Source organism: Ranitomeya variabilis, chromosome 1 (genome assembly GCF_051348905.1).
Source record: "Ranitomeya variabilis isolate aRanVar5 chromosome 1, aRanVar5.hap1, whole genome shotgun sequence".
Lineage (NCBI taxonomy): Eukaryota > Metazoa > Chordata > Amphibia > Anura > Dendrobatidae > Ranitomeya > Ranitomeya variabilis.
Window position 1 is genome coordinate 947,650,782 of NC_135232.1, and position 26,661 is coordinate 947,677,442.

Sequence of the window (26,661 nt, forward strand, 5' to 3'; positions counted from 1 at the left end):
CGTTTTAAAAATTGGCCACACATACCAGATATTGTACCTGGAGGCGGTCCGAAGTGTCCTGTATGAATCCCCCAACTGCCGTCACTCTTCTCTTCAGGGGCGATGGTACCCGCCCCCTGAGCGCTGTTATCTTCTGAAATCCGGCGCCTGCGCTGTGCGTGCCTGCCTGGGGCCTGCACAGTGTTCATTGTCAGTGCGGCCACACTGTTGCTGAATCCCCCGCCCCGCACTGTTATTCATTATGCACAGTGCGGGGCTGGGGTTCCTGGGAAGGCAGGGGAGCTGGGGAGCGTCGGAGCTGGGGAGCGTCTAAACAGCGCAGTGCGCATGCCCAGGAACCCCAGCCCCGCACTGTGCATAATGAATAACAGTGCGGGGCGGGGGATTCAGCAACAGTGTGGCCGCACTGACAATGAACACTGCGCAGGCCCCAGGCAGGCACGCACAGCGCAGGCGCCGGATTTCAGAAGATAACAGCGCTCAGGGGGCGGGTACCATCGCCCCTGAAGAGAAGAGTGACAGCAGTTGGGAGCTTCATACAGGACGATTCGGACCGCCTCCAGGTACAATATCTGGTATGTGTGGCCAATTTTTAAAACGCTTTTTTGAGGTAATAAATGAATCAAAAACTAAAAGAGCCACCTTGTGACTGCAGCATTACTGCTGCACAAGGTGGCTCTTTTAGTTTATAACGGCTGGGGGGGGGTGACAGTGGCCCTTTAAGTTGAGATCAGGCACTATCTCTAGACATTATATGACTTGTATACTGTATTTTCACCAGTTTTACCCTCTTCATGTTATATCTCTTGATTTGCAATCCACTGGGAGCTGGAGGAGGAGAGTTATATGTGTTATAGGGATGTGGCCAGCATGCTTTCAGTCACCGCTGTGTGCATAGTGAGCATTGGCTGTAACTGTGCCCTTAGCACTGATTAACAGACAACTTTGTATTGAAGCTCCACATTAGAGCCGGGTGTCAGTCAGTGTCGCTTACCCTTACTATCACTTACATGACAGGTTCCCTTTAATTAACACACAAAAGTAACAGCAGCATGGATGACATTATATAGCAGTCATTAGTTTTTGGAGTGTGAATCGAGCTATGATGTGAGGTAAGATTTGTTTAACAGCTCTGCTCCTCACTCCTCATCTCTCTTCCCTCTTCTTATTTCCATAGAATATAATAGGCTGTATACACTGATGAGCAAAAAGGTAATAATGTTTTGAACTTTTGAATTTCAGGCTCCATATCTCACCATCCACTACTGCTTCAAATATGAGACTATCGTCATTTTATAGACAATCATCTTGGCTATCTCACACATAAATTTGACTTTAGTATATGATTAGTTACACAGATTCTGGTCATGACACTGCATTATTACTGTTTTTCTCCAAAAAATCTAAATTTTAATTTTTATTGTGTTGCTAGTATTTTGTAAATCCAACTTTGGCTTTCAACACTGCCTGAATCCTTCTGGGCATGCTCTCGAATAAATCCAAGAATGTCTCAACTGAAATCTGATCCAAAATCTGATACCCAAAGTTGGTGCATACTGGCCGACTCACTTGGGTATATATACAGCTTTTTCTTCAACTCTACCCACAAGTGTTTGTTTGGGTTGAGGTCTGGGGGCTATGGGGGCCAATCCAGCAGCTCTGCATTGTAATTGAACCATTTCTTTTCTCTCAACATATGCTTTGGGTCATTGTCCTGCTGGAACACTATGTCCTCCTTTTCATACAATAGAACTCAAGTGTATGAAGTAATTCATTTTATAGGATAGTAGGATACTCACATATAGCTCAGCATTGAGACCACTATCGATCCTGGTCAAGTATCCAACACCTTTGGCTGTAAAACAACCCCATATCATAAGGCTTCCTCCACTTGATAGTTCCTTCAATTTCTCGATCCTTCAGTCCCTTTTGCCCTGGTTTCTTCAAGACCCACTTGCACCCATCAGAGCCTAGTTTATTAACTTTCATCTCATCGCTCCAAATCACCTGTTTTTAATCTTATATTTTCCACTATTGGTACTTTTTTTGCAAGCTTGAGTGGATGCTTTTATGACAAGTCGAGACTTCTTCACCTTTTTTTTTCTAGCCACCATTCCAGACTTGTGTAACGTGCTTCGCATGGTGCTTACATGGACATCTCTGATCTCACTATTACGAAGCATATGAGCCACCTCCACTGCCGTGTTTGTCGAGCCAAAACTGATAGACCTTGTGATAAGCAGAGTAGTTGGCTCCATTATTTTCCCTGGTTGTCCACCTCTTGGCTTCTGAATGGATGGATGGACTTCATTTTGTAATCTTACAACTGTAATGGGACTTGCATGATGCAGTTTGACAATTTTCTTGGCCGACAGAGACTGCTGTAGATCAGAAGGATGATGCCGTTACTCATTTTTTGGGAAATCTTCCTCATGGCTGCTCCTCGGCTTGAACCAGTGACCTTTCGCTTGGTAATCAACCTAGTAACACTCTGAGCTAATATGGAATGTGAAAACAGGTTGTATTTTGTAGTAAACAGGAAGAAAAAGATTTTTCCACCACCAGGAGCAAAACAGTAACAATGCAGTGACATGACATGAATCTGCATAACTAATCATATACTAAATAGATACATGTCAAATTTATCTACGAGATATCAAAGATGATTGTCTATAAAATGATGGCAGTCTCACGATCAAAGCAGTAGTGGATGGTGAGATCTGGAGCCTGAATATCAAAAGTTCAAAACATTGTTATTTGTTATCCTTTTGCTTGTCAGCGTAACTTGACACCTCACTGCCCTGGCAGTCTGTCTTGTCAGATCTGAGTAAGGATGATCAATTGTTTTTAAGAGTGGCTGGTGAGTACAGATGGCAGGGGGGACTGGAACAAGTGGCTCATAAGTGAAGAAAAAAAAGCTGAATTTTCTGTTGAAATGATATAAAGTTTCTTATTGTTGCTTTAACTATTGATTTACACAAAGATTTTGAAAGTGAAGTTCCCTTTTAAGGGCTCATTTCCACATGCGAGGCACACGTCCGTATCTCGCATGTGGAAACCAAGCTCTGGCGCCGGCACTTTGGAGCGGAGCTGTGCAGCTCCATGTGTTCCTATGCGGCCACACGCTCCGCTCTGGAGTGCCGGCTCCACAGCTTGGTTTCCACATGCGAGATACAGACGTGTGCCTCGCATGTGGAAATGAGCCCTAAAATCAATGATCTGTTCATCTGATGGTTGTGTCCCATGTTGTCCCACATTGTGCAGAAGCTGCACTATCATTAACAAAAGGACAATTGAAAGTCCATTACAAAGTTACTGCTGCGACTTTCATAAGCCACCACATTATCCCACTTCTGAGCAAACGTTGACTGCTATGTGGAACGCTACACCAATACATGGATTTTAGTTACAAGCATAAGTCTGGAGCATAAGACTGAATATAATTATAGCAAAATTTTAATCCAAAATATCAATCAGAGATATTGAAAATGATGATGAATTGGGAGAGATGTATTAAAGCTAGTACGACAAAAACTTAAAGCAGTCTTTCATATGACGCAGATATCAATTCTCATTTTCAGAGATTTTTTTTCTATTTTTTAGGATCTTATAGTCTTTGTTTATTCAACAAAATCAGTTCAATGTTGGCATCATCAGCTGTGGATGGGGGTTTGGCTCCTTCTTTAGAGCTGACACGAGTTATCTTCCTTCAACGTCTCTATCCATTCACATACACTTCTTCGCGACAAAACACTATCTCCTTACTGCCACAAAGTCTTCAATAAGGCCACAAAAAACAAAGCACTGAACACTGCTCTTCTTAGGGTATGTGCACACGTCAGGATTTCTTGCAGAAATTTCCTGAAGAAAACCGGAAATTTTCTGCAAGAAATCCGCATGCTTCTTTTTGCGTTTTTTTCCCGTTTTTTTCGCGTTTTATTTTAGCATTTTGCAAGCGTAATTAGCTTGCAGAATGCTAAAGTTTTCCAAGCAATCTGTAGCATCGCTTGGAAAACTGATTGACAGGTTGGTCACACTTGTCAAACAGTGTTTGACAAGTGTGACCAACTTTTTGCTATAGATGCTGCCTATGCAGCATCTATAGTAAAAGATAGAATGTTAAAAATAATTAAAAAAAAAATAAATGGTTATACTCACCTTCTGCAGACAGCCGATCTCCTCAGCGGCGTCCGTTCCTATAGATGGTGACAGACAAACAACAGTGTATGCATAGAGATTGGGATCACCACGATAAATTTAAAGTATCAAAAAATCTTTATTTGTGAACTACACACAGAACATATTAAAAACACTTAAAAGCCCATGACATAAATTAGGGTGATGGGTCCAAAGGCCGAGAAGCGACCTATAGATGGTGTGTGCGGGATCTTCGATGACGTCGTGGTCACATGTGACCGCGACGTCATCGCAGGTCCTTCACACACACCAGCTATAGGAACGGAAGCGGCAGCGTGCACCTGAGAGGCGGGAAGACTGCGGGGGCCATCGAAGGAGAGTATATGACTATTTTTTATTTTAGTTCTTTTTTTTTTTACCAATTATACGGTGCCCAGTCCATGGAGGAGAGTCTCCTCTCCTCCACCCTGGGTACCAACCGCACATGATCTGCTTACTTCCCGCATGGTGTGCACAGCCACATGCGGAAAGTAAGCAGATCAATGCATTCCTAGTTGTGCGGAATCCCTGCAATTCTGCAAATTTAATGAACATGTTGCTTTTTTTTCCGCGATGCGATTTTTTTCGCGATGCGATTTTTTCGCGGAAAAAAATGCAACATTTGCACAAGATATGCGGAATACACTGTAAATAATAGGAGGCATATATAAGCGTTTTTTTCGATTTTTTTTCGCATTTTTATCACGTTTTTATAGCGAAAAAAACACACTGAACGTGTGCACATGGCCTTAACGGTGGCGCAGTGGATAGCACTGCAGCCCTGCAGCGCTGGAGTCCTGGGTTCAAGCCCCACTAAGGACAACATCTGCAAAGAGTTTGTATGTTCTCTCCGTGCTTGCGTGGGTTTCCTCCGGGTTCTCTGGTTTCCTCCCACATTCCAAAGACATACTGATAGGGAATTTAGATTGTGAGCCCCAACGGGGACAGCAATGATAATATGTGCAACCTGTAAAGCGCTGCGGAATATGTTAGCGCTATATAAAAATAAAGATTATTATTATAAATGCCAATCACGCGTGGGGCATCCTTTGTTTCACACACTACAGTCACAAACTAACTGACGTAACACATTCATACCTGCACAGCAGTGACCATGAGACAGCAATCTCGTACAAAAAGCAATGATAAGACCGTGAGGTCAAAAGAAGTTTAAATAAAACTGGAGTGCAGAAATGTTTTAACTCACCTTCATGTTTTTAAAGGAATATGTCTGCACTTTTTGTTATATCATCTAAAGACAGCAGGAGATCGGGCCTGAAACGCATATTTCAATGATGTGTCACTTATTAGGCGGTGTGTTGTAGTTTACTTAGAATGAAGGCTTTATCACAAGGACACTATCACTGCTAAGAATTGTGCTCCCGTGAGAAGTGGTCCGACTCCACCTCCTCCTCTGATAAGCAGCTCACTGTTAATAAACAACAATGTACACAGAAAGCAGTGGTGTGGGCGGGGGCAGCTTTGCTTTATACTACATCTAAAAACTCTGTGTCACAACTTCTGCACCCAGTAAACTAAGTAACACATCGTTAGAATCAGGGTCTCTGACTATATCATTCTGCTATCACATGAGGAAGCAAAAACCTGTTGCCCAATTCCCTTAAAAAAATACAGTTTCTTTAGATAGTCTATAAAAAATACGAGAAACACAGTTTCCTTTCAAATTGTTGTTCTTTCTCTATATGTACTATAGTATTGTAGTATGTTAAAAACTTGCATAACATTTTATTATAGTTTATTATATTTGAAACCTTTTATATTTATTTGTTTATATTTGTTCTATATAAAAGAAGGAAAATCCTAATATCCATGTATATGCAAAGCAGTACTGCTGTAGATCATAGAGATGGCTCTAATTACACATACAGATGTTCATATATGTATGAATGCCATAAGACTACTAAGCTTATTCCTCACTTTTTAGGAATCCCCGCTGAGTTCCTCTTCAAATTTTTGTCTGCAGTGACCTCATTAGCATGTCGACACCACATAGAAACAGCTGTTAAGGACATCTTTGTCAGAGCAGTCTGTCTTGTACAAACAGCAATTCCTACATCAAAGGTATCTCATCACCACTGATCAGCAACCTCCATTGAATTGCTTAAACGGCTTTGCATGAATATGCTTATGAAGTCGAGAGCCTGTTTCTATGGATTATCGGCATACTGATGAAGTCACCGGTGGGCAGATCGTAAAGGAAGAAGTCAGGAGGGATTCATAAAAAGTGAAGGAGGAATAAAAGTATATGAAGTTAATTTCATTAGTGAAAAATTGATTTTGTAAAATGGAGAAGTCCAGATAAAGTTCAGTCATTTGACCCAAATTTTATGACGAATACTTCTTGAATTAAAGGGCATTTCTCACCACATTTGACCTATTTAAACTTTTAATATGGGCATACAGGTTATAGAATGCTGAAAAGAGTCCTACTTGTATGTCTAATATCAGATGCCTTGTTGAGAAATCATCTTTTATCACTTTGTGCAAATGACCTCTTCTAGGCTTTGGGGAGGATGTCGCCTGGAAGACAACTCTGCCTCCAGAGCTTATTTTATATGAAGGGGGAGTTACCAGTGTGATGTGTAATGGCTGCTCTCTGCTCTACTGATCTCACTGCAGAGCTGTGTGTGATTGTAACTGACACATCTGTAGGTTCCTCTCAGCTTCAGTTTCCATTGCAGAGGCAGGCAGGGCTGCAATATTGTTGCAAGACAATATAGCAAAACACAGAGAGCTGCAAAATATGTATTTGCTAGAGGACAAAGTTCATTTTTATGGTTCTGTGTTAGTTAATTGTCTCACTCTCAAGCCTGGACTGGCCCACAGGAGGACAGGAGATTCCTCCGGTGGGCCCCTGTCCAAGAGTGGGCCACCACCTTCTTTGATGCGCAGTGCTAGGCCCAATATACTTGAATCACTATGTACAGACAAAAGCGGCATCTTATTCATTTTTCAATCTATCCAGTTCACTGTTATATAAATTTGTGATTGAGGATAATGTCACATATGCATGTAGCTAAAAAGTGGGGCCCTGGAGCTGGTTACTGCTGGGCCCTTGGTACCCCAATCCAATACTGCTCACACTGGTAACTCCCACTTTTGTTTAAAATGAGCTATGGAGGCAGAGTTATCTTCCAGACAGCATCCTTCCCAGAGCCTGGAAAAGGTCATTCACAAAAAGTAATAAAAGATGACTTATCCACAACAAGGCATCTGATATGAGGCATACAGGGATGACTTTTCTCAACAGTCTATAACCTGAACACCCATATTAATAATTTAGATAAGTCAAATGTGGTGACAGATTCCCTTTAAAAATGGATGGAAGATAAATATTTCCAGTTTATGAACAGCAATTCTCTAAATCAGCCATATTATTAAAAAAAAAAAAATCACACTCTACACAAAAGGTCAACAAAAGCTAGAGGATTTCTAAATTAATAACTGTATGTTCAATACAGGGGATACATGACATGTCTTTAGGGGGTATTCACACTGTACTCATGCTGTGATTTTAATTAACAGCACTATGTATGATTGAAGCCTTGGGGGTATTTTGATGTGAAGAGGGTACTTAATTTAACATTGTTGAGAATCAATGGTCTAGATAATCATTATTACAGTTTTTTAGATATCATTTGAAATCTTATGGGTTTTAAGCATCTAAATTCCTGTATTAAATAATGCAGATTACCAGATAAGAGTCTACTGTATGCAGGCTATATTGTCCATTTAAAAGTGGTCAGTTTTTGATGTTATTTTATTCCCGCAGCTCGCCTGAATTTTATGTTATTTCTGAAATATGGTTCCAGAGAAGCCTTTTTTATAGTGCTAATTTTTATGGTCTCTACCAAGGTGACATCAATTACAGGATTCTATGGGAGCGTGTATTTACTAGAGATGAACGGATATTTCAATGTTTGGTTCAGATTGCGATCGCTGAATTTGCAATATTTGCTGATTCATTCATTGACCATTCTCCGAATATAACTGAACGTCATTCATGTCAATGGGAGACAAAAACAAATGCTTGCACAACACCTTATGGTGGCTCAGTGGATAGCACTGCAGCCTTGCAGCGCTGGGGTCCTGGGTTCAAATCCCACCAAGGACAACATCTGCAAGGAGTTTGCATGTTCTCCCCGTGTTTGCGTGGGTTTCCTCCGGGTTCTCCGGTTTCCTCCCACATTCCAAAGACATACTGATAGGGATTCTAGATTGTGAGCCCCATCGGGGACAGTGATGACAATGTGTGCAAACTGTAAAGCGCTGCGGAATATGTTAGCGCTATATAAAAATAAAGATTATTATTATTACAGCCCCAAATGCTGCCAAAACACATCAAATGAGGGACAGACACCAGGAAAGTGGCCTCAATTCACCCACAGTGCAAATTGTACAACAGGGACTGACAGGTCTTCCACTAAACCCAATCCAGCAAATGGACACCCAACCAGGAGAGTTCACATTTTAAAACATGTGGGCCTGACACCACTGAAGTGTATTAAATGTAACGAGAAAATAAATATTATAATTGGGACCGACCCGTATTCCACTACAGCTAACCCAGCAGATGTAGACCAGCTGACTGTTCACTAGTGTTGAGCATTCCGATACCGCAAGTATTGGGTATCGGCCGATATTTGCGGTATCGGAATTCCGATACCGAGTTCCGATATTTTTGTGATATCGGGAATCGGAAGTTCCCACTGTATGGTTCCCAGGGTCTGGAGGAGAGGAGACTCTCCTTCAGGCCCTGGGATCCATATTCATGTAAAAAATAAAGAATAAAAATAAAAAATATGGATATACTCACCCCTTTGACGGAGCCTGGACCTCAGACGTGCAACCGGCAGCCTCCGTTCCTAAGAATGAGCGAGTGAACGACCTGCGATGACGTTGCGGCTTGTGATTGGTCGCGTGAGCGGTCACATGAGCGGTCACATGATCCATGAATATGGATCCCAGGGCCTGAAGGAGAGTTTCCTCTCCTTCAGACCCTGGGAACCATCCAGGATACCTTCCGATACTTGTGTCCCATTGACTTGTATTGGTATCGGGTATCGGTATCGGCGATATCCGATATTTTTCGGATATCGGCCGATACCATCCGATACCGATACTTTCAAATATCGGAAGGTATCGCTCAACACTACTGTTCACATTTCCAAAAATTTGTGCTAACATCAGCAGCAGAAGCTAAACTAAAGATATCACAGATTGCAGCTACGTGACATTAAGTCATCATACTAAAAAATGCAATATCATCTAGTCTGTACAGTCTGTGTTTGGGTGCAAAAGTCCTTGGAGACCCAGAACTTGTTCATCTTGATGAAAGTTAAGTGGTCTACACTTTCAGGAGAAAGCCAGGTGCGCTTATCCGTCAGGACACCATCAGCACCACCGAAGACACGTTCTGAGAGAACGCTGGCTGCTGGGCACGATAAAACCTCCAAGGTGTGTGAGGCGAGCTCAGGCCACTCTTTTAGTATGTAAGACCAAAAGGTGAAAGGGTCCAAACCCTCCCTGATGGTATTCATATTCAGTTCTAGATATTCTTGTACCATCCTCTCCATGCGTTCAACACGTGCAAGTCTTGGACTTTATTGTGCTGGTGCACAAGCTGGTCTAAAAAAAAGTGTCAAAGGACTCACAGAAATTGCTTCTTCCATTTACACAACTGCTGCTGCCAATGTTTTGGCGTTGACAAATTGACATGCTGGAGGTTGGAAGTCTAGAGCTTCGATGCAAACTGCGTGCTTCTCTGCTATCTTGAGGAAAAGCTCTCTTAAGGTTGTGTAAAAGCATGTAATTTCTGTGAGAGCTGCAATTTTTTTTTCCCGAATGAGTCTTTATAGGGCTTGTTTTTTTGTGAGCTGCTTGTTGTTTTCATTTATAACATTTTTTCTCATATGTTTTTTTATCACGTTTTATTAAATTTTTTGTGTGTCAGTGAGACAAAAAGCTAAATTTTAAGGTTTGATTTTTTAGGCGTTTGCCGTATGTAATAAATGATGCTCCAATTTAATAGATTGGGCAGTACCGAAAGCGGCGATTCCAATTATGTGTTTTTTTTGTTTAATTTTGTTTTAATTTTGTTTTAACACAGATGCTACATTTTTTGTGTGTTTTTTTATCTTTTTACAAATTTTATTTATTTTATTTTTTTTACTCTTTTTTTACAACAATAGGCACCCACGATTACGAATACCTTAGGGGTACTTTTAATTCCCTTTTAACCACTTAGATTGTCACGAATGACAGCAGTATTTAAAGGGTTAATTGACCCAGATTGGTTTCAAAACTGATCAGGGCCGATACTACATGGTGTCCATTGTCATGTACAGCTGTCACCAGCGAGATTTGTGCCATTTTACAACGGCGGTGAGGATTAAGGCCCCTTAATGGCTGTAATTTTAATGCGTATTGGTGGACGTTAAAGGGTTTAAAAAAAATTATACTTTTTACAACGGCTTTAAAAGTCAAATTATTTACCAACAGTTTACGTCCATTTTAACCTAGAAAGAAAAGTTGAGCTCTCTTGACCATTAATAAAGCTATGTTTGCAGTAAAGAGCTCAAAGGAGGTTTAGTACAGTCCTAAGAGTTCTCAAAGTGTTATATATCCAATTTTGAGGCCATCAATGGCTTTGCCGTATTGATATTCGCAGCAAAATGTAGCAAAGCTGGCAAATTCAAATTAAAATGGTTCGTTCATCGTTGATAGTTTTATCAGATATACTGTATTATAGAAATATTTTATTAGTAAAACTTAACTTTTAATGTGACTGTTAAACTAACTGTACAAAAACTATGCAAAATACCAAAATGTGCTTCTTAAAAAACAATTAGTGAAAGTAAACAATATTAAGTAATAGATTTTTATTTAAAATTTGTGATTTGGTTATGAAGGAGACAAACCAGGAAATCATAAAGCAGAATATCAACAAAACACTGACAAAAGGCAGCCGATGTACTGCATCCTACTATATATATATGAGTGACTGCATATCAAATGGGTTTTACTGTCTATGTGCATTAGCCATTCCTATCTTACAGAAATGTTTGTCTTAAACTACAAGTGTGCAGAAAGGCTATGTGACTGCAGACTTGTGAATCCTCACATCACATGCACTGCTGGCCACATTCCAACTAGACTATTGAACGAGGAGGCGGTGCCCATCTAGTTGGAATGTGGCCAGAATTCTGCATATTGCATACTTGCTGTTATGTGACCACCGCCACAGAGGATAATCCTTTCTGAAGCAGGAGAATCCTCACAGTGGGAAGAGCGCGCGATGAGAGGATTCACATGTCTGCAGTTACACAGAGTGACTGCAGACTTGTAGTTTATGATCAGACAACCTCTTTAATGAAGAGTACTACAAATTCTCATATATATTATGATTGAAAAGCAGCAAATTATTAACAACAAACACCATTATGAAACATGACTTTGATGATGGGGGAGATTTACCAAGCCAATGTCTATAGAATTATGGTTTAAATTGCACCATAAAACAGATGTACGCACAGTGCACCAAAATTCTTTAAGTTCAGACACCGGTTTGCTTTACTAGTCAGGCAAAGCGTCTAGAAAAGGAGCATGGCTATGAAGAGTTTTTAAATGCGCCAGCTTTATTAATGATGCACAAAATGATTTTGATGTCAAAGATTGGTGTAAAGTAAGAAAGTCAAGATGAGGCATAAGGAAAACTGTGTACTACTTGTAGCATGGAGCCCCAAGTGTATAAAAAGCTGGCATAGATTCTGTTGCATCTAGTTTTATCGTTTGTAAATGTAGAAAAGTAATAATAAATCTCCCTCAAGGTTTGGAGAACTTGCATTCTATACATTTTTCTTTGTACAAGTTGTATAAAAGGAAATAAAATGATTACCCCACTGTTAGGTCTTGGATCACTGGCCTCTGGAAGAACCTATGGGAAAAGAAAATTAAAAGATAAATGTTTTGAAGGCTACACAAAACCATAACATTCTGCAACTTTTATTATCATGGTTTAGCCTACTATTAGAGTATTGATTTTTTTCGGCTTTCCTGTTACAGGAGTACAACTATTCATTTCGATTCAGTCCCCAAAAGAATTGCGGCCCCGTGAGTCGAATGATCAGAATCTGTTCTAATTGGTACCCAATGCGTTATTTTGGTCACTCTGTGCTAAAATCAGCAGTCTTCAGAAAACATGCTCCTCTGACTTTTTTCATTCTGCAGCAGGAGAGGCAAAAATCAATAGCACTGTAAAATGGATGAGAATGAATAGTTCATTAGGACTGAATTACGCAGCTTCCCCAGCAGCTACAGTGAGTCACAAAGGGCCATCCCAGCGCTGCTCCTGTCCATACAATCAGAATAAATGCTTGCATAAAGACTTGAGCTCAGGATACATTTTCCTCAGTGATCCATTTGCTTCTGCTTATTAAAAATTTAATTTTCAATTCTTTGGTATATAACGTTACATAGGATATACTTTATTTTATGCAAACATACACTTTGCATATTTTCCATATTCCCTTATTTAGTGTTGCCTTTTCATAATGCTAATCCTCCGCGGAAACATTTAATAGTTTATATTCTTGTTTTGTTTTCTTTATGCGTTTACTAATGTACAACATTAAGTTCAATCTGCATAGGATGTAGCTGTAAATGTATAATGAAACCAGAAACCACGGCACTAGGGTACATATGAGTATTTTTATATATTTTTACATTGGGAAAAGGTTTCCACTTCCTTTTCACTCTTTGGCCGAAGTTCATAAAAGCAATTTCACCACAATTCTTCAGTAAATTACTTTGAAAAGTATCAAAAGTTTGGCGCAACTTAGAGTTGCACAAAAATTTTGCGACTTTTGGAGTTTTCACAGCAGTTTCTTCCAGCTCTGTCAAAATCAACAGAGCTGGAGCATGACATGGACACGGCATGGGTGTAACGCCACAGCTCACTTAATTTATGACTAAAGGTGGCATTCTCTATGCCAAAAATCTTACTTTAGTCAGAAACTGTAGAAAGATTTGTGCTGCAGCTCATGAAGGTGCATGCTACTCGTCAGACGCACCGATTCATTAAGAGGCGTGCACAGTTCACGCCTTCATGAATCAAGAGCGTCTGACTCGACCTCTCCCCCTCATCAAGACCTGTAAGAAAATCACCAGTCTTGATGAATCGGGGTCATTGTCAGTATATTTAAAAATACAGTATGCTTGAATATATGATGAGTCTATAAAAATCTAATTTGTGAATTATGTACATTGAAGTTTCCAAAAAAGCTGATATATTAAAGGTCACATAATATTCAATGCGGATACAAAAACCTCAACAGCTTTCATGAAATACACAGTTAATTACTATGTAATGAAGAGTCATGTAAACTGTAACATTCTTTTTTTTTTCTTGCTCGCCATTTTTTCTAAATCTATTTGCACTCGGTAAACGTAACCATTTTTATCTACATTCATTGGCTTAAAATCAATATTATGCTACAGAAATATGGAGTAATGGGGTTTTCCAGGTCTAATATATTGTTGACCTCTCCTTAAGATAGGTCATCAATATCAGAACAGTGGTGGTGTGACCCTTGCCAACCCCACCGATCACCTCTTCAGCTCTTGCAGTGGCCAGTTGGAAATAGTGAACTGACCTTGACCTTGTAGTTGGCTTCTGCCATGTTATAGAATGCATGTTATGTGGCCATGCAAGGTTTATGATTAAGGAATACATTTCTCTTTTTTTAATCCAGAAGGAAGTAGATCCCAATTTGAAAGCGTGATTTAAAACATGGAATAAAAAATGAATGAGTCAAAATGATAGCAGTAGTAGCAGCAGCAGTAGTAGTAGATCCAGGCACCTATTATGCAACAGTGCCAAAAATCCTTATAATCCAAGACTACCGGTAGTCTCAGCACTAATATCTGGAAGCAATGTTCTTTCCTACTTACATACATTTTTAATTATATAGGAAGCATTACACTAGCGGAACATAGTGTAGAAATGTGCAGATACTTAGTCGACAATAACAGGCATCAGGAAGTATTTTGTACAAATGCACACATAAGAAAAAAAAGCAGCGTACATGTATAGTATATTCTGTATATATAGAGGGGGCCGGGGGTAAAAAGACCTTTATAAAACACAAAAATCATACCGTTTATATTGGTTCTGCAGGTTTCGAAAGGTCCTGCAGCTCTGATATCCCTCTCATTTATTTTACTAAACAGTTCAATAGGTTCAGAAACTGATTAAACATTTATTGCCCAACATTCTAGCACTAAGCAGGTTGCGGGTATATTCTGTTACACAAACTCACAAGATGGGAGAAGACCCTCATTATACTCTCGGTCAGAATGTGATCACCAGAAAGCCCCTTCCATAGGATGATTTTTTTTTTTCAATTTTGTCAGGCAACTAATAATAAGTTCCAAGAAAAAAAAAGTCAAAATCCTAAAATTCGCCTTACAGCAGTAGGATCTTAGGCTGAAGTCAAGAGTAAAAATTTTCATTCCTTCTGTGATTTGGAACCAAAAAAATCACTGGGTCCTTACCGAGCTTCATTTTGGTACTGTGCAGCATACAGTAGTGCCTTCCTACTTGAACAGGTAATTGAAAGAGTCCTAGAAGAATGCAGCCGCTTGGTAGTTTTCGCCAGCAACTAAAATGTCAACTTGTTTGACTGCGAGGACTGGAACCACCAATTAGGAGCTTGTGCTTCTATATTTCTTCCCTGTACTAAAGAACTGTGTGAAGACTGAGTCCTGCTGCAATTTGGTGACCATAATAGTCCTAATGACATCCTCACTCCCTTCACAATCCAAGTTACTATATGCAATGTTGCCATCTCTGCTAGAATGAAAAAGGAAAGGAAAAAAAACACCTTCACATCGATTATGGAGTAACAGGATAAAAGAAAACGACAGGTTCACTGCCGTCCTGATCACAAAGAATTCAGTATGAACCCATGGCTCCTAAACATTCAAAAGGGGCCATCCCACCACATCTGCTTAATCTAATGCATCTGTTCAATCACTCACTGGAAATAAGTCATTATGCTTTCTTGGCTACTGGTACCAAAAATCTACTTAATTACTAGGTCTTTGATCACGAAGCCATGTCATAAGAAGATTAGAAACAGAGCCTTAAGGAGTCACAGCAGAAGAGCCTTAGGTCATTTCCGTAATTAGTCATGCACCTAAAAAACTACATAGCGGCGCAGAGATTGACTAGACCCAGCTCACCTTCCTGCAGAATGACACCGGCTGATGCCTTCATTTTCAAGACTACTTGTTATTCCTGATTTACATTTCACACTGTTATGCTAGACAGACTCGCTTTTGTTTAGCTATGTGTAGATTGTATCGTATCTCATAAAAGCAAAATATGTCAGGATTCAGTTCTTACAGACAATAAAAAGTGAACTTGTGATCTTTGTTGTCTCAGAGGTAATTAGCCTGTGGCTAAGACCATCATAAGCCTTTATTTCCCACTCCATACTAGTACAAAAAGATGCTACAACTATAATCACAAGGAAAACAACAAGCTATCATCCAGCCTTACAGAAACCAAGACAGCTGTAAAACTTCATTACAGGAAGGTGAAGCATAACAATTCTGTACTCTCCTGGCTACTGGAAGTTTTTTTTTGCTTTTAATTAGGGTCTGTTTTGATAAGTAAGGCAATTTTGAAAACTTTCCGTGAACAGATACAGGTTAGTGTCCGTACCAAACAAAGAAACACACCACTGCATAGTGTGTGTATGTCAGTAAAAAATAAAAAAAAAATATATATATATATATCTTAGATATATATAGATATATCTATATATGTAAGTATATGTATATACATACATACGTATATAGAAAGATCTATCTATCGATCTAGATATCTATCGATATATTCAAAACAAAGTGAAGTTTATTGTCCTTCACAAACTTTTTACTTCCAAAAAAGAAACTGGTTTGTTCTGCTCAATTGAAGAACAAAACAATCATTTTTTTGGGTAAGGCAAAAGAAATCAAAATGTCTCACCAACTTGTTGTCACAGGTACTTCTCAGTCTCTGAGGCCACGGTCACATGTTCAATATTTGGACAGCATTTTACATCATTATATTTGTAAGCCAAAACCAGGAGTGGAGCAAACAGAGGAAAACTATAATAGAGACATGTGCACCACATCTGCACTTTTCGCCCACTCCTGATCTTGGCTTACAAATACTGATGTAAAATACTGAACAAATTCTGAATCTGTGAACATGGCCTAAGATAGACTTTCCACCTTAAACTGCCATTGTTCAGCCTCAGCACAACAGTATCTGCTGAGCTATACCCATCTGCTTTCATTAGGCCTCTAAAACCCACACTGGAGTATGGGAGCTCTTTTGAGCGCTCCTAAATCCTGAACCCAAAAATCCCCAATAAAACCATCTCAGTAACATATTGTTATTGATTCATTTTCTCCCAGGACATCCATCACATAGGCCAGCCACCTAGGTGACACATACCTGCCATTCAGGATCTTGTTAAAATTCCTGTTTTTTTTCATGTAAAAAATCATAAGAATCATTTCAGAAGTTTTTCTTTGTAAATACTTTTATGCCCCAAATGACAAAATTATTCTAAGAGTGATACTTATATATCCTCAAAAATATATTTGCAAGCTTTCAGAGCACAGAGGCTCCTTCATCAGGCTGGTTTACAAATGAATTCCTGAAACAAGAGCACAGCATTTAAGGGATGCTTCTCCAAGTCTCTTCTTGTTTGTGGTCCTGAGCAGTGGCTTCATTGCAACAATATGATCATAAAGGACTGCTTCAAAGTCTTTTATGCATAGTTGATGCATAGATATCAAGTAGCAGACACTTTTCAACATCAATTATTACAAGATTAACTTTTCCACTGTAGAAAAGTTAATGTTCGCATAATTGAGTATACCTCCTTTAAAAAGTAAAATATTAATCAATATCTCACTGAATACCAGAATAGTTTGCAACATTTTGGCAAGGCTAAAAGTTTCATGCAACATTTTTATAAACCCATAATATGAAAGTAAGGGTACTGTCACACAGTACCATTTTGATCGCTACGACGGTACGATTCGTGACGTTCTAGCGATATCGTTACGATATCGCAGTGTCTGACACGCAGCAGCGATCAGGGATCCTGCTGAGAATCGTACGTCGTAGCAGATCGTGTGGAACTTTCTTTCGTCGCTTGATCACCCGCTGACATCGCTGGATCGTTGTGTGTGACAGCGATCCAGCGATGTGTTCGCTTGTAACCAGGGTAAACATCGGGTAACTAAGCGCAGGGCCGCGCTTAGTAACCCGATGTTTACCGTGGTTACCAGCGTAAACGTAAAAAAACAAACAGTACATACTTACATTCCGGTGTCAGTCCTCCGGCGTCTCAGCTTCTCTCCACTGTGTGAGCGTCTGCCAGCCGGAAAGCGAGCACAGCGGTGACGTCTGACGTCACCGCTGTGCTTGCCGGCTATGGCGCTTACACAGTGGAGAGAAGGAGAACGCCGGGGACAGACACCGGAATGTAAGTATGTACTGTTTGTTTTTTTTACGTTTACGCTGGTAACCACGGTAAACATCGGGTTACTAAGCGCGGCCCTGCGCTTAGTTACCCGATGTTTACCCTGGTTACCGGGGACTTCGGCATCGCTCCAGCGCCGTGATTGCAACGTGTGACCGCAGTCTACGACGCTGGAGCGATAATCATACGATCGCTGCGACGTCACGGATCGTGCCGTCGTAGCGATCAAAATGGTACTGTGTGACAGTACCCTAAGATTAATAATATAACTTTCATTACAAGATATTCAGTTTTACTCAAATTAGTTAATGCAAAAATGAACACACCACATTAAAATTACTTCACTAAGTATTTTGTATGGCCACCATGATATTTAAGGACAGCAACATGTCCTCTAGGCATGGAATTAACCAATTGTTAACATAATGCAGCATGCTTCTATTCCCATTCTTCAAGAAGGGCCCCTTTTAGAGCCTGGATGCTGGGTAGAGAGTGATGCTCAACTTGTGTCTTCAGAATTCCCCATAGGTGTTCAATTCAGTTAAGATCAGGAGACATACTTGGCTACTGAATCAGCTTTACCCTGTTCTTTCATCAGAAATGCAACAGTGGCCTTAGATGAGTGTTTTGTATCATTGCCATGTTGGAAAAGTGCACATCTATCAAGGGCATTGAGTGGTAGTAGCATCCTCTCTTTCAATATAGAGCTGTATATCAGTGACTTCATGATACCATCAATGAAATGTAGGTCAATGACACCAGCAGCCCTCATGCAGTCCCACATAAGGACGCTGCCACAACTGCGTTTCACTGTAGGCACCATGCATTTTTTTTACATCTCGTTTTTATGATGCTTATATGATTTTGAAGCCATTAGTTCTAAAAACATTTAGCTTGGTCTCATCACTCCAAAGTATAAAGTCCAAGTAGTCTTCATATTTTTCAGCATGGGCTCTGGCAAATTGTAGGTGAACTTTTTTGTGTATGGATTTTAGAAGCTTCTTTTCTGGACAGGGTCGGACTGACCCACCGGGGAACCGGATGATTCTCTGGTGTGCCCAGGCACTTACACCTGCTGGCATACAGGGTCGGCAGCTGCTCCAGGGGCCCCCAGCCTGTGGTGAGTTGCTAATAGCGGCACACCCAACTGCTATGGGGCCTGTGAATTAGGGGGGCCCGCCCGGTGCCAGCGGAGCAGCAGCTGGAGACAGGAGCCTGTCCTCGTTGCTAAAAAGAAATGATTATTCACGCTTCCCCATGGGCATGGAAATGAGTGAATATTAATTTCACTTTAATAGAAGGCAGTGTTAGCCGCAGGCTGAGGCTAACAATGCCCATATGTAAAGCCGCAGCGGCTGCATTGGGGCCCTGGAGGTGGGCCCCTTCAGATCGGTTAACACTGAGGGCAATCAGCGGGCAATGGCAGTGGAGCGGAGCTGCAGGGATCTGATGTTGTCGTGCTTCCTGCCCTGACACAGCTGGATGACATCATCATTCAGTGCCCGGCTGTTTCAGAGAGATAGCTGCCGGTGACAAAGATGCTGCTGGGATGTGTTGCGGCTGCAGGGAATGTGCGGAGAGGTCAGTGGTGCTGTGTGTCTGTCTGTGTGCGTGTGTATGTGGTGCAGTGCACTGTGTGTGTGAGTGAGAGTGTTGCGGTGCTGTGTGTGAGAGAGTTGTGCGGTGCTGTGTGTGTGTACTGAAGAGGGCAATGATGTGGGTGATGGAGAGAGAAGTGATGGGGTTGTGGGGGAGATGGCAATGTTAGTGGTTGTGGAAAGGATGATGGCATGGTAGGGGAGGAGGCAATGATGGTTGTGGTGGAAAGGACAATGATGGTGGTGGTGGAGAGGCAATGATAGAGGTGTTGGAATGGGCAATGATGTGGTGGTGGGGGAGAAGGCAATGATGGAGGAGATGGAGAGGGCGATGATGGGAGTGGTGGGGAGAAAGCAATGATAGGGGTGGTGGAAAGGGCAATGGTGGGGGAGGTAGGGGAGAAGGCAATGATGGGGTGGTGGGGGAGGAGGCAATGATGGTTGTGGTGGAAAAGACAATGATGGTGGTGGTGGAAAGGACAATGATGGTGGTGGTGGGGAGGAGGCAATGACGGAGGTGGTGGAATGGGCAATGATGGGGTGGTGGGTGAGAAGGCAATGATGGAAGTGGTGATGAGGTCAATGATGGAGGTTGAGGGGGAGAACAATGATGGAGGTGGAGAGGGCTGCATTATACCCTATGAGGGGTGTCATGTTCTCAATGGCAAGAGAACATAGCATCAGCATATATAGGAACTAGCTCTTGGAAGATGGGAACTGAGCTGACCATGAACTAAACCTAACGCACAACTAGCAGTGGCCGGGTAGCATGCCTACGTTGATTCTAGATGCCCAGCACCAGCCGGAGGACTAAATAATGCTAGCAGAGGAAAATATTAGTCCTAGCTCACCTCTAGAGAAATACCCCGAAAGGAGACAGAGGCCCCCCACATGTATTGGCGGTGAATTAAGATGAAATAACAAACGTAGTATGAAAATAGGTTTAGCAAATTTGAGGTCCACTTACTACATAGCAGAAGACAGAAAGGACACTTTCATGGTCAGCTGAAAACCCTATCAAAACACCATCCAGAAATTACTTTAAAACTCTGGCATTAACTCATAACACCAGAGTGGCAATTCCTGTTCACAAGAGCTTTCCAGACACAGTAACGAAACTACAGCTGTGAACTGGAACAAAAATGCAAAAACAAACATGGACAAGAGTCCAACTTATCTAGTAGTTGTCTAGGAGCAGGAACAAGCACAGAGAGGCTTCTGATAACATTGTTGACCGGCAAGCAACTAACAGAGCAGCAAGGTTATATAGCGACTCCCACATCTTGATGGGAACAGGTGAACAGAGAAGATGAAGACACCAGTTCAATTCCACCAGTAGCCACCGGGGGAGCCCAGAATCCAAATTCACAACAGTACCCCCCCCTCAAGGAGGGGGCACCGAACCCTCACCAGAACCACCAGGGCGATCAGGATGGGCCCTATGAAAGGCATGAACCAAATCAGAGGCATGAACATCAGATGCATTCACCCAAGAATTATCCTCCTGGCCGTATCCCTTCCACTTGACCAGATACTGGAGTCTCCGTCTGGAAACACGAGAGTCTAAGATTTTCTCCACAACGTACTCCAACTCACCCTCAACCAACACCGGAGTAGGAGGCTCAACGGAAGGCACAACCGGTACCTCATACCTGCGCAATAATGACCGATGAAAAACGTTATGAATAGAAAAGGATGCAGGGAGGTCCAAACGGAAGGAAACAGGGTTAAGAATCTCCAATATCTTATACGGGCCGATGAACCGAGGCTTAAACTTAGGAGAAGAGACCCTCATAGGGACAAAACGAGAAGACAACCACACCAAATCCCCAACACAAAGCCGAGGACCAACACGACGGTGGCGGTTGGCAAAAAGCTGAGTCTTCTCCTGGGACAACCTCAAATTGTCCACCACCTGCCCCCAGATCTGATGCAATCTCTCCACCACAGCATCCACTCCAGGACAATCCGAAGATTCCACCTGACCAGAGGAAAATCGAGGATGAAACCCCGAATTACAGAAAAACGGGGACACCAAAGTGGCAGAGCTGGCCCGATTATTGAGAGCGAACTCTGCCAATGGCAAAAAAGCAACCCAATCATCCTGGTCAGCAGACACAAAACACCTCAGATATGTCTCCAGGGTCTGATTAGTCCGCTCGGTCTGGCCATTCGTCTGAGGATGGAAAGCGGACGAAAAAGATAAATCTATGCCCATCCTAGCACAGAATGCCCGCCAAAATCTAGACACGAATTGGGTCCCTCTGTCAGAAATGATATTCTCAGGAATACCATGCAAACGAACAACATTTTGAAAAAACAGAGGAACCAACTCGGAAGAAGAAGGCAACTTGGGCAGAGGAACCAAATGGACCATCTTAGAGAAACGGTCACACACCACCCAGATGACAGACATCTTCTGAGAAACAGGCAGATCTGAAATAAAATCCATCGAGATGTGCGTCCAAGGCCTCTTAGGAATAGGCAAGGGCAACAATAATCCACTAGCCCGAGAACAACAAGGCTTGGCCCGAGCACAAACGTCACAAGACTGCACAAAGCCTCGCACATCTCGTGACAGGGAAGGCCACCAGAAGGACCTTGCCACCAAATCCCTGGTACCAAAAATGCCAGGATGACCTGCCAATGCAGAAGAATGAACCTCAGAGATGACTCTACTGGTCCAATCATCAGGAACAAACAGTTTATCAAGTGGGCAACGATCCGGTCTATCCGCCTGAAACTCCTGCAAGGCCCGCCGCAGGTCTGGAGAAACGGCTGACAATACCACTCCATCCTTAAGGATACCTGTGGGCTCAGAGTTACCAGGCGAGTCAGGCTCAAAACTCCTAGAAAGGGCATCCGCCTTAACATTCTTAGAACCCGGTAGGTATGACACCACAAAATTAAACCGAGAGAAAAATAATGACCAGCGCGCCTGTCTAGGATTCAGGCGCCTGGCGGTCTCAAGATAAATCAAATTTTTGTGGTCAGTCAATACCACCACCTGATGTCTGGCCCCCTCAAGCCAATGGCGCCACTCCTCAAAAGCCCACTTCATGGCCAAAAGCTCCCGATTCCCAACATCATAATTCCGCTCAGCGGGCGAAAATTTACGGGAAAAGAAGGCACAAGGCCTCATCACGGAGCAGTCAGAACTTTTCTGCGACAACACTGCCCCAGCTCCGATCTCAGAAGCGTCGACCTCAACCTGAAAAGGTAGAGCAACATCAGGCTGACGCAACACAGGGGCAGAGGAAAAACGGCGCTTAAGCTCCCGAAAGGCCTCCACAGCGTCAGGGGACCAATCAGCAACATCAGCACCCTTCTTAGTCAAATCGGTCAATGGCTTAGCAATATCCGAAAAACCAGCAATAAATCGACGATAAAAGTTAGCAAAGCCCAAAAATTTCTGAAGACTCTTAAGAGAAGAGGGCTGCGTCCAATCACAAATAGCTTGAACCTTGACAGGATCCATTTCAATGGAAGAGGGAGAAAAAATATATCCCAAAAAGGAAATCCTCTGTACCCCAAAAACACACTTAGAACCCTTCACACACAAAGAATTAGACCGCAAAACCTGGAAAACCCTCCTGACTTGCTGGACATGAGAGTCCCAGTCATCCGAAAAAATCAGAATATCATCCAGATACACAATCATAAATTTATCCAAATAATCGCGAAAAATATCATGCATAAAGGACTGGAAAACTGACGGAGCATTTGAAAGACCAAAAGGCATCACTAAATACTCAAAGTGGCCCTCGGGCGTATTAAATGCGGTTTTCCACTCATCCCCCTGCCTGATTCGCACCAAATTATACGCCCCACGAAGGTCAATCTTAGAGAACCACTTGGCCCCCTTTATGCGAGCAAACAAATCAGTCAGCAACGGCAATGGGTATTGATATTTAACAGTGATTTTGTTCAAAAGCCGATAATCGATACATGGTCTCAAAGAGCCGTCTTTTTTTGACACAAAGAAAAAACCGGCTCCTAAGGGAGATGACGATGGACGAATATGTCCCTTTTCCAAGGACTCCTTTATATATTCTCGCATAGCAGCATGTTCAGGCACAGACAGATTAAACAAACGACCCTTTGGGTATTTACTACCCGGGATTAAATCTATGGCACAATCGCACTCTCGGTGCGGAGGTAACGAACCAAGCTTGGATTCTTCAAAGACGTCACGATAGTCAGACAGGAACTCAGGAATTTCAGAGGGAATAGATGATGAAATGGAAACCACAGGTACATCCCCATGAGCCCCCTTACATCCCCAGCTCAACACAGACATAGCTCTCCAGTCGAGGACTGGATTGTGAGATTGCAGCCAAGGCAATCCTAGCACCAAATCATCATGTAGATTATACAGCACCAGAAAGCGAATAATCTCCTGGTGATCCGGATTAATACGCATAGTTACTTGTGTCCAGTATTGTGGTTTATTATTAGCCAATGGGGTGGAGTCAATCCCCTTCAGAGGAATAGGAGTCTCCAAAGGCTCTAAATCATACCCACAGCGTTTGGCAAAGGACCAATCCATAAGACTCAAAGCGGCGCCAGAGTCGACATAGGCGTCCGTGGTAATAGATGACAAAGAGCAAATCAGGGTCACAGATAGAATAAACTTAGACGGTAAGGTGCAAATGGAAACAGATTTATCAAGCTTTTTAGTGCGCTTAGAGCATGCTGATATAACATGAGTAGAATCACCACAATAGAAACACAACCCATTTTTCCGTCTAAAATTCTGCCGCTCGCTTCGGGACAGAATTCTATCACACTGCATACTCTCTGGCGACTTCTCAGTGGACACCGCCAGATGGTGCACTGGTTTGCGCTCCCGCAAACGCCTATCGATCTGAATAGCCATTGTCATGGACTCATTCAGACCCGCAGGCACAGGGAACCCCACCATAACATCCTTAATGGCATCAGAGAGACCCTCTCTGAAAGTCGCCGCCAGGGCGCACTCATTCCACTGAGTAAGCACAGACCATTTACGGAATCTTTGGCAGTAAATTTCCGCTTCATCTTGCCCCTGAGATAGGGACATCAAAGTTTTTTCTGCCTGAAGCTCCAAATGAGGTTCGTCATAAAGCAACCCCAAGGCCAGAAAAAACGCATCCACATTGAGCAACGCAGGATCCCCTGGTGTCAATGAAAAAGCCCAGTCTTGAGGGTCGCCCCGGAGCAAGGAAATCACAATCCTGACCTGCTGTGCAGGGTCTCCGGCAGAGCGAAATTTCAGGGACAAAAATAATTTGCAATTATTTCGAAAATTCTGAAACCCAGATCTATTCCCCGAGAAAAATTCCGGCAAAGGAATTCTCGGCTCAGATACAGGTGCATGACAAACAAAGTCTTGCAAATTTTGTACCTTCGTGGCGAGATTATTCAAACCTGCAGTTACACTCTGAAGATCCATTACAAACAGGTGGACACAGAGCCATTCAAAGATTAGAAGGAGAAAAAAAAAAAAAGAAAAAAATCTCAGCAGACTTCTTATTTCTCTCCTTTCTCAGCCAAGGATTTTAACCCTTTAGTGGGCCGGTCAAACTGTCATGTTCTCAATGGCAAGAGAACATAGCATCAGCATATATAGGAACTAGCTCTTGGAAGATGGGAACTGAGCTGACCATGAACTAAACCTAACGCACAACTAGCAGTGGCCGGGTAGCATGCCTACGTTGATTCTAGATGCCCAGCACCAGCCGGAGGACTAAATAATGCTAGCAGAGGAAAATATTAGTCCTAGCTCACCTCTAGAGAAATACCCCGAAAGGAGACAGAGGCCCCCCACATGTATTGGCGGTGAATTAAGATGAAATAACAAACGTAGTATGAAAATAGGTTTAGCAAATTTGAGGTCCACTTACTACATAGCAGAAGACAGAAAGGACACTTTCATGGTCAGCTGAAAACCCTATCAAAACACCATCCAGAAATTACTTTAAAACTCTGGCATTAACTCATAACACCAGAGTGGCAATTCCTGTTCACAAGAGCTTTCCAGACACAGTAACGAAACTACAGCTGTGAACTGGAACAAAAATGCAAAAACAAACATGGACAAGAGTCCAACTTATCTAGTAGTTGTCTAGGAGCAGGAACAAGCACAGAGAGGCTTCTGATAACATTGTTGACCGGCAAGCAACTAACAGAGCAGCAAGGTTATATAGCGACTCCCACATCTTGATGGGAACAGGTGAACAGAGAAGATGAAGACACCAGTTCAATTCCACCAGTAGCCACCGGGGGAGCCCAGAATCCAAATTCACAACAGAGGGGGCTGCATTATACTATATGAGGGGGCTGCATTATACTTTATGAGGGGGCTACATTATATTTGGTGGGGGTTGCATTGCATTCTGTGTGGGGGCTGCATTACTCTCTAAGGGGGCTAGATTACATTCTGACTACATTATACTATATGAGGGGGCTGCATTATGCCCTATGAGGAGGTTACAGTATATGCTATGTGGGGGCTGCATTATACCTTATGAGGAGTTGCATTATACTCTGAGGGGGCTACATTATATTCTCTGGAGGGGCTGCATTATACTATATGAAGGGGGCTGCATTATACCCTATGAGGGGGCAACATTATATTCTATGGTGGGCTGCTTTATACCTTATGAGGGCTTTGCATTATATTTTTTGGGGGGCTGCATTATATTTTATGAGGAGGCTAAATTATATTCCATGAGGGAGGCTACATTATATTCTATGAGGGAGGCTACATTATATTCTATGAGGGGACTACCCCAACCTCTGCTACATAATTAAGACGTGTACTTCCTTATATTATACACTGACATTAGCGTTTTACCACACAATTGGTGGTCTTGTATTTATTTCTATGTAGGTACATAGTGGGTCCCAAGAATGATTTTCTCTGGTGGGCACAAGGTGCTCCAGTCCGATGGTGTTTGTGAACGACATTCATGTATCCTTTCCTCTGCAGCATACGCCATATTGTGTCATAGGAAACTCTCACCCGGTTTGGATTTCTGCTTCTTTAGCTAACTGAGGAGGACTTGCAAACCAATTTTCTTCAACCCTTCTCATCAGAAGAGCCTCCTATTAATGTGTTAATTTGAGTGGTCAGCCTGGACATCTCTGTAAGATAGTTGCAGTTCCATCTTTGTTACAATTTTCTATCACTTTTGCTACAGTATTCTGATTGATAAGTAAAGCTTTGATGATCTTCTTGTTGCCTTGTAGCCTTCTTTACCTTTATTGTATAAAGAAAGTATACTTTCTCAGGTTTTGTAACATGTCTTTTCAATGTGGTGCCATTGCTGACCACA

General features: G+C 42.1%; 1 protein-coding gene across 5 annotated transcripts in view; it reads right to left on the minus strand.

Annotated features, from left to right (window-relative positions):
* The window catches only part of INPP4B (inositol polyphosphate-4-phosphatase type II B), a 1,036,387-nt gene that overhangs the window by 537,224 nt on the left and 472,502 nt on the right, over positions 1 to 26,661 (minus strand). For all 5 annotated transcript variants that reach the window (XM_077279254.1, XM_077279258.1, XM_077279253.1 and 2 more), the window contains one exon: positions 12,095 to 12,133. In XM_077279254.1, the coding sequence (XP_077135369.1) occupies positions 12,095 to 12,133 (39 nt within the window). The remainder of the gene's footprint in view (positions 1 to 12,094; positions 12,134 to 26,661) is intronic.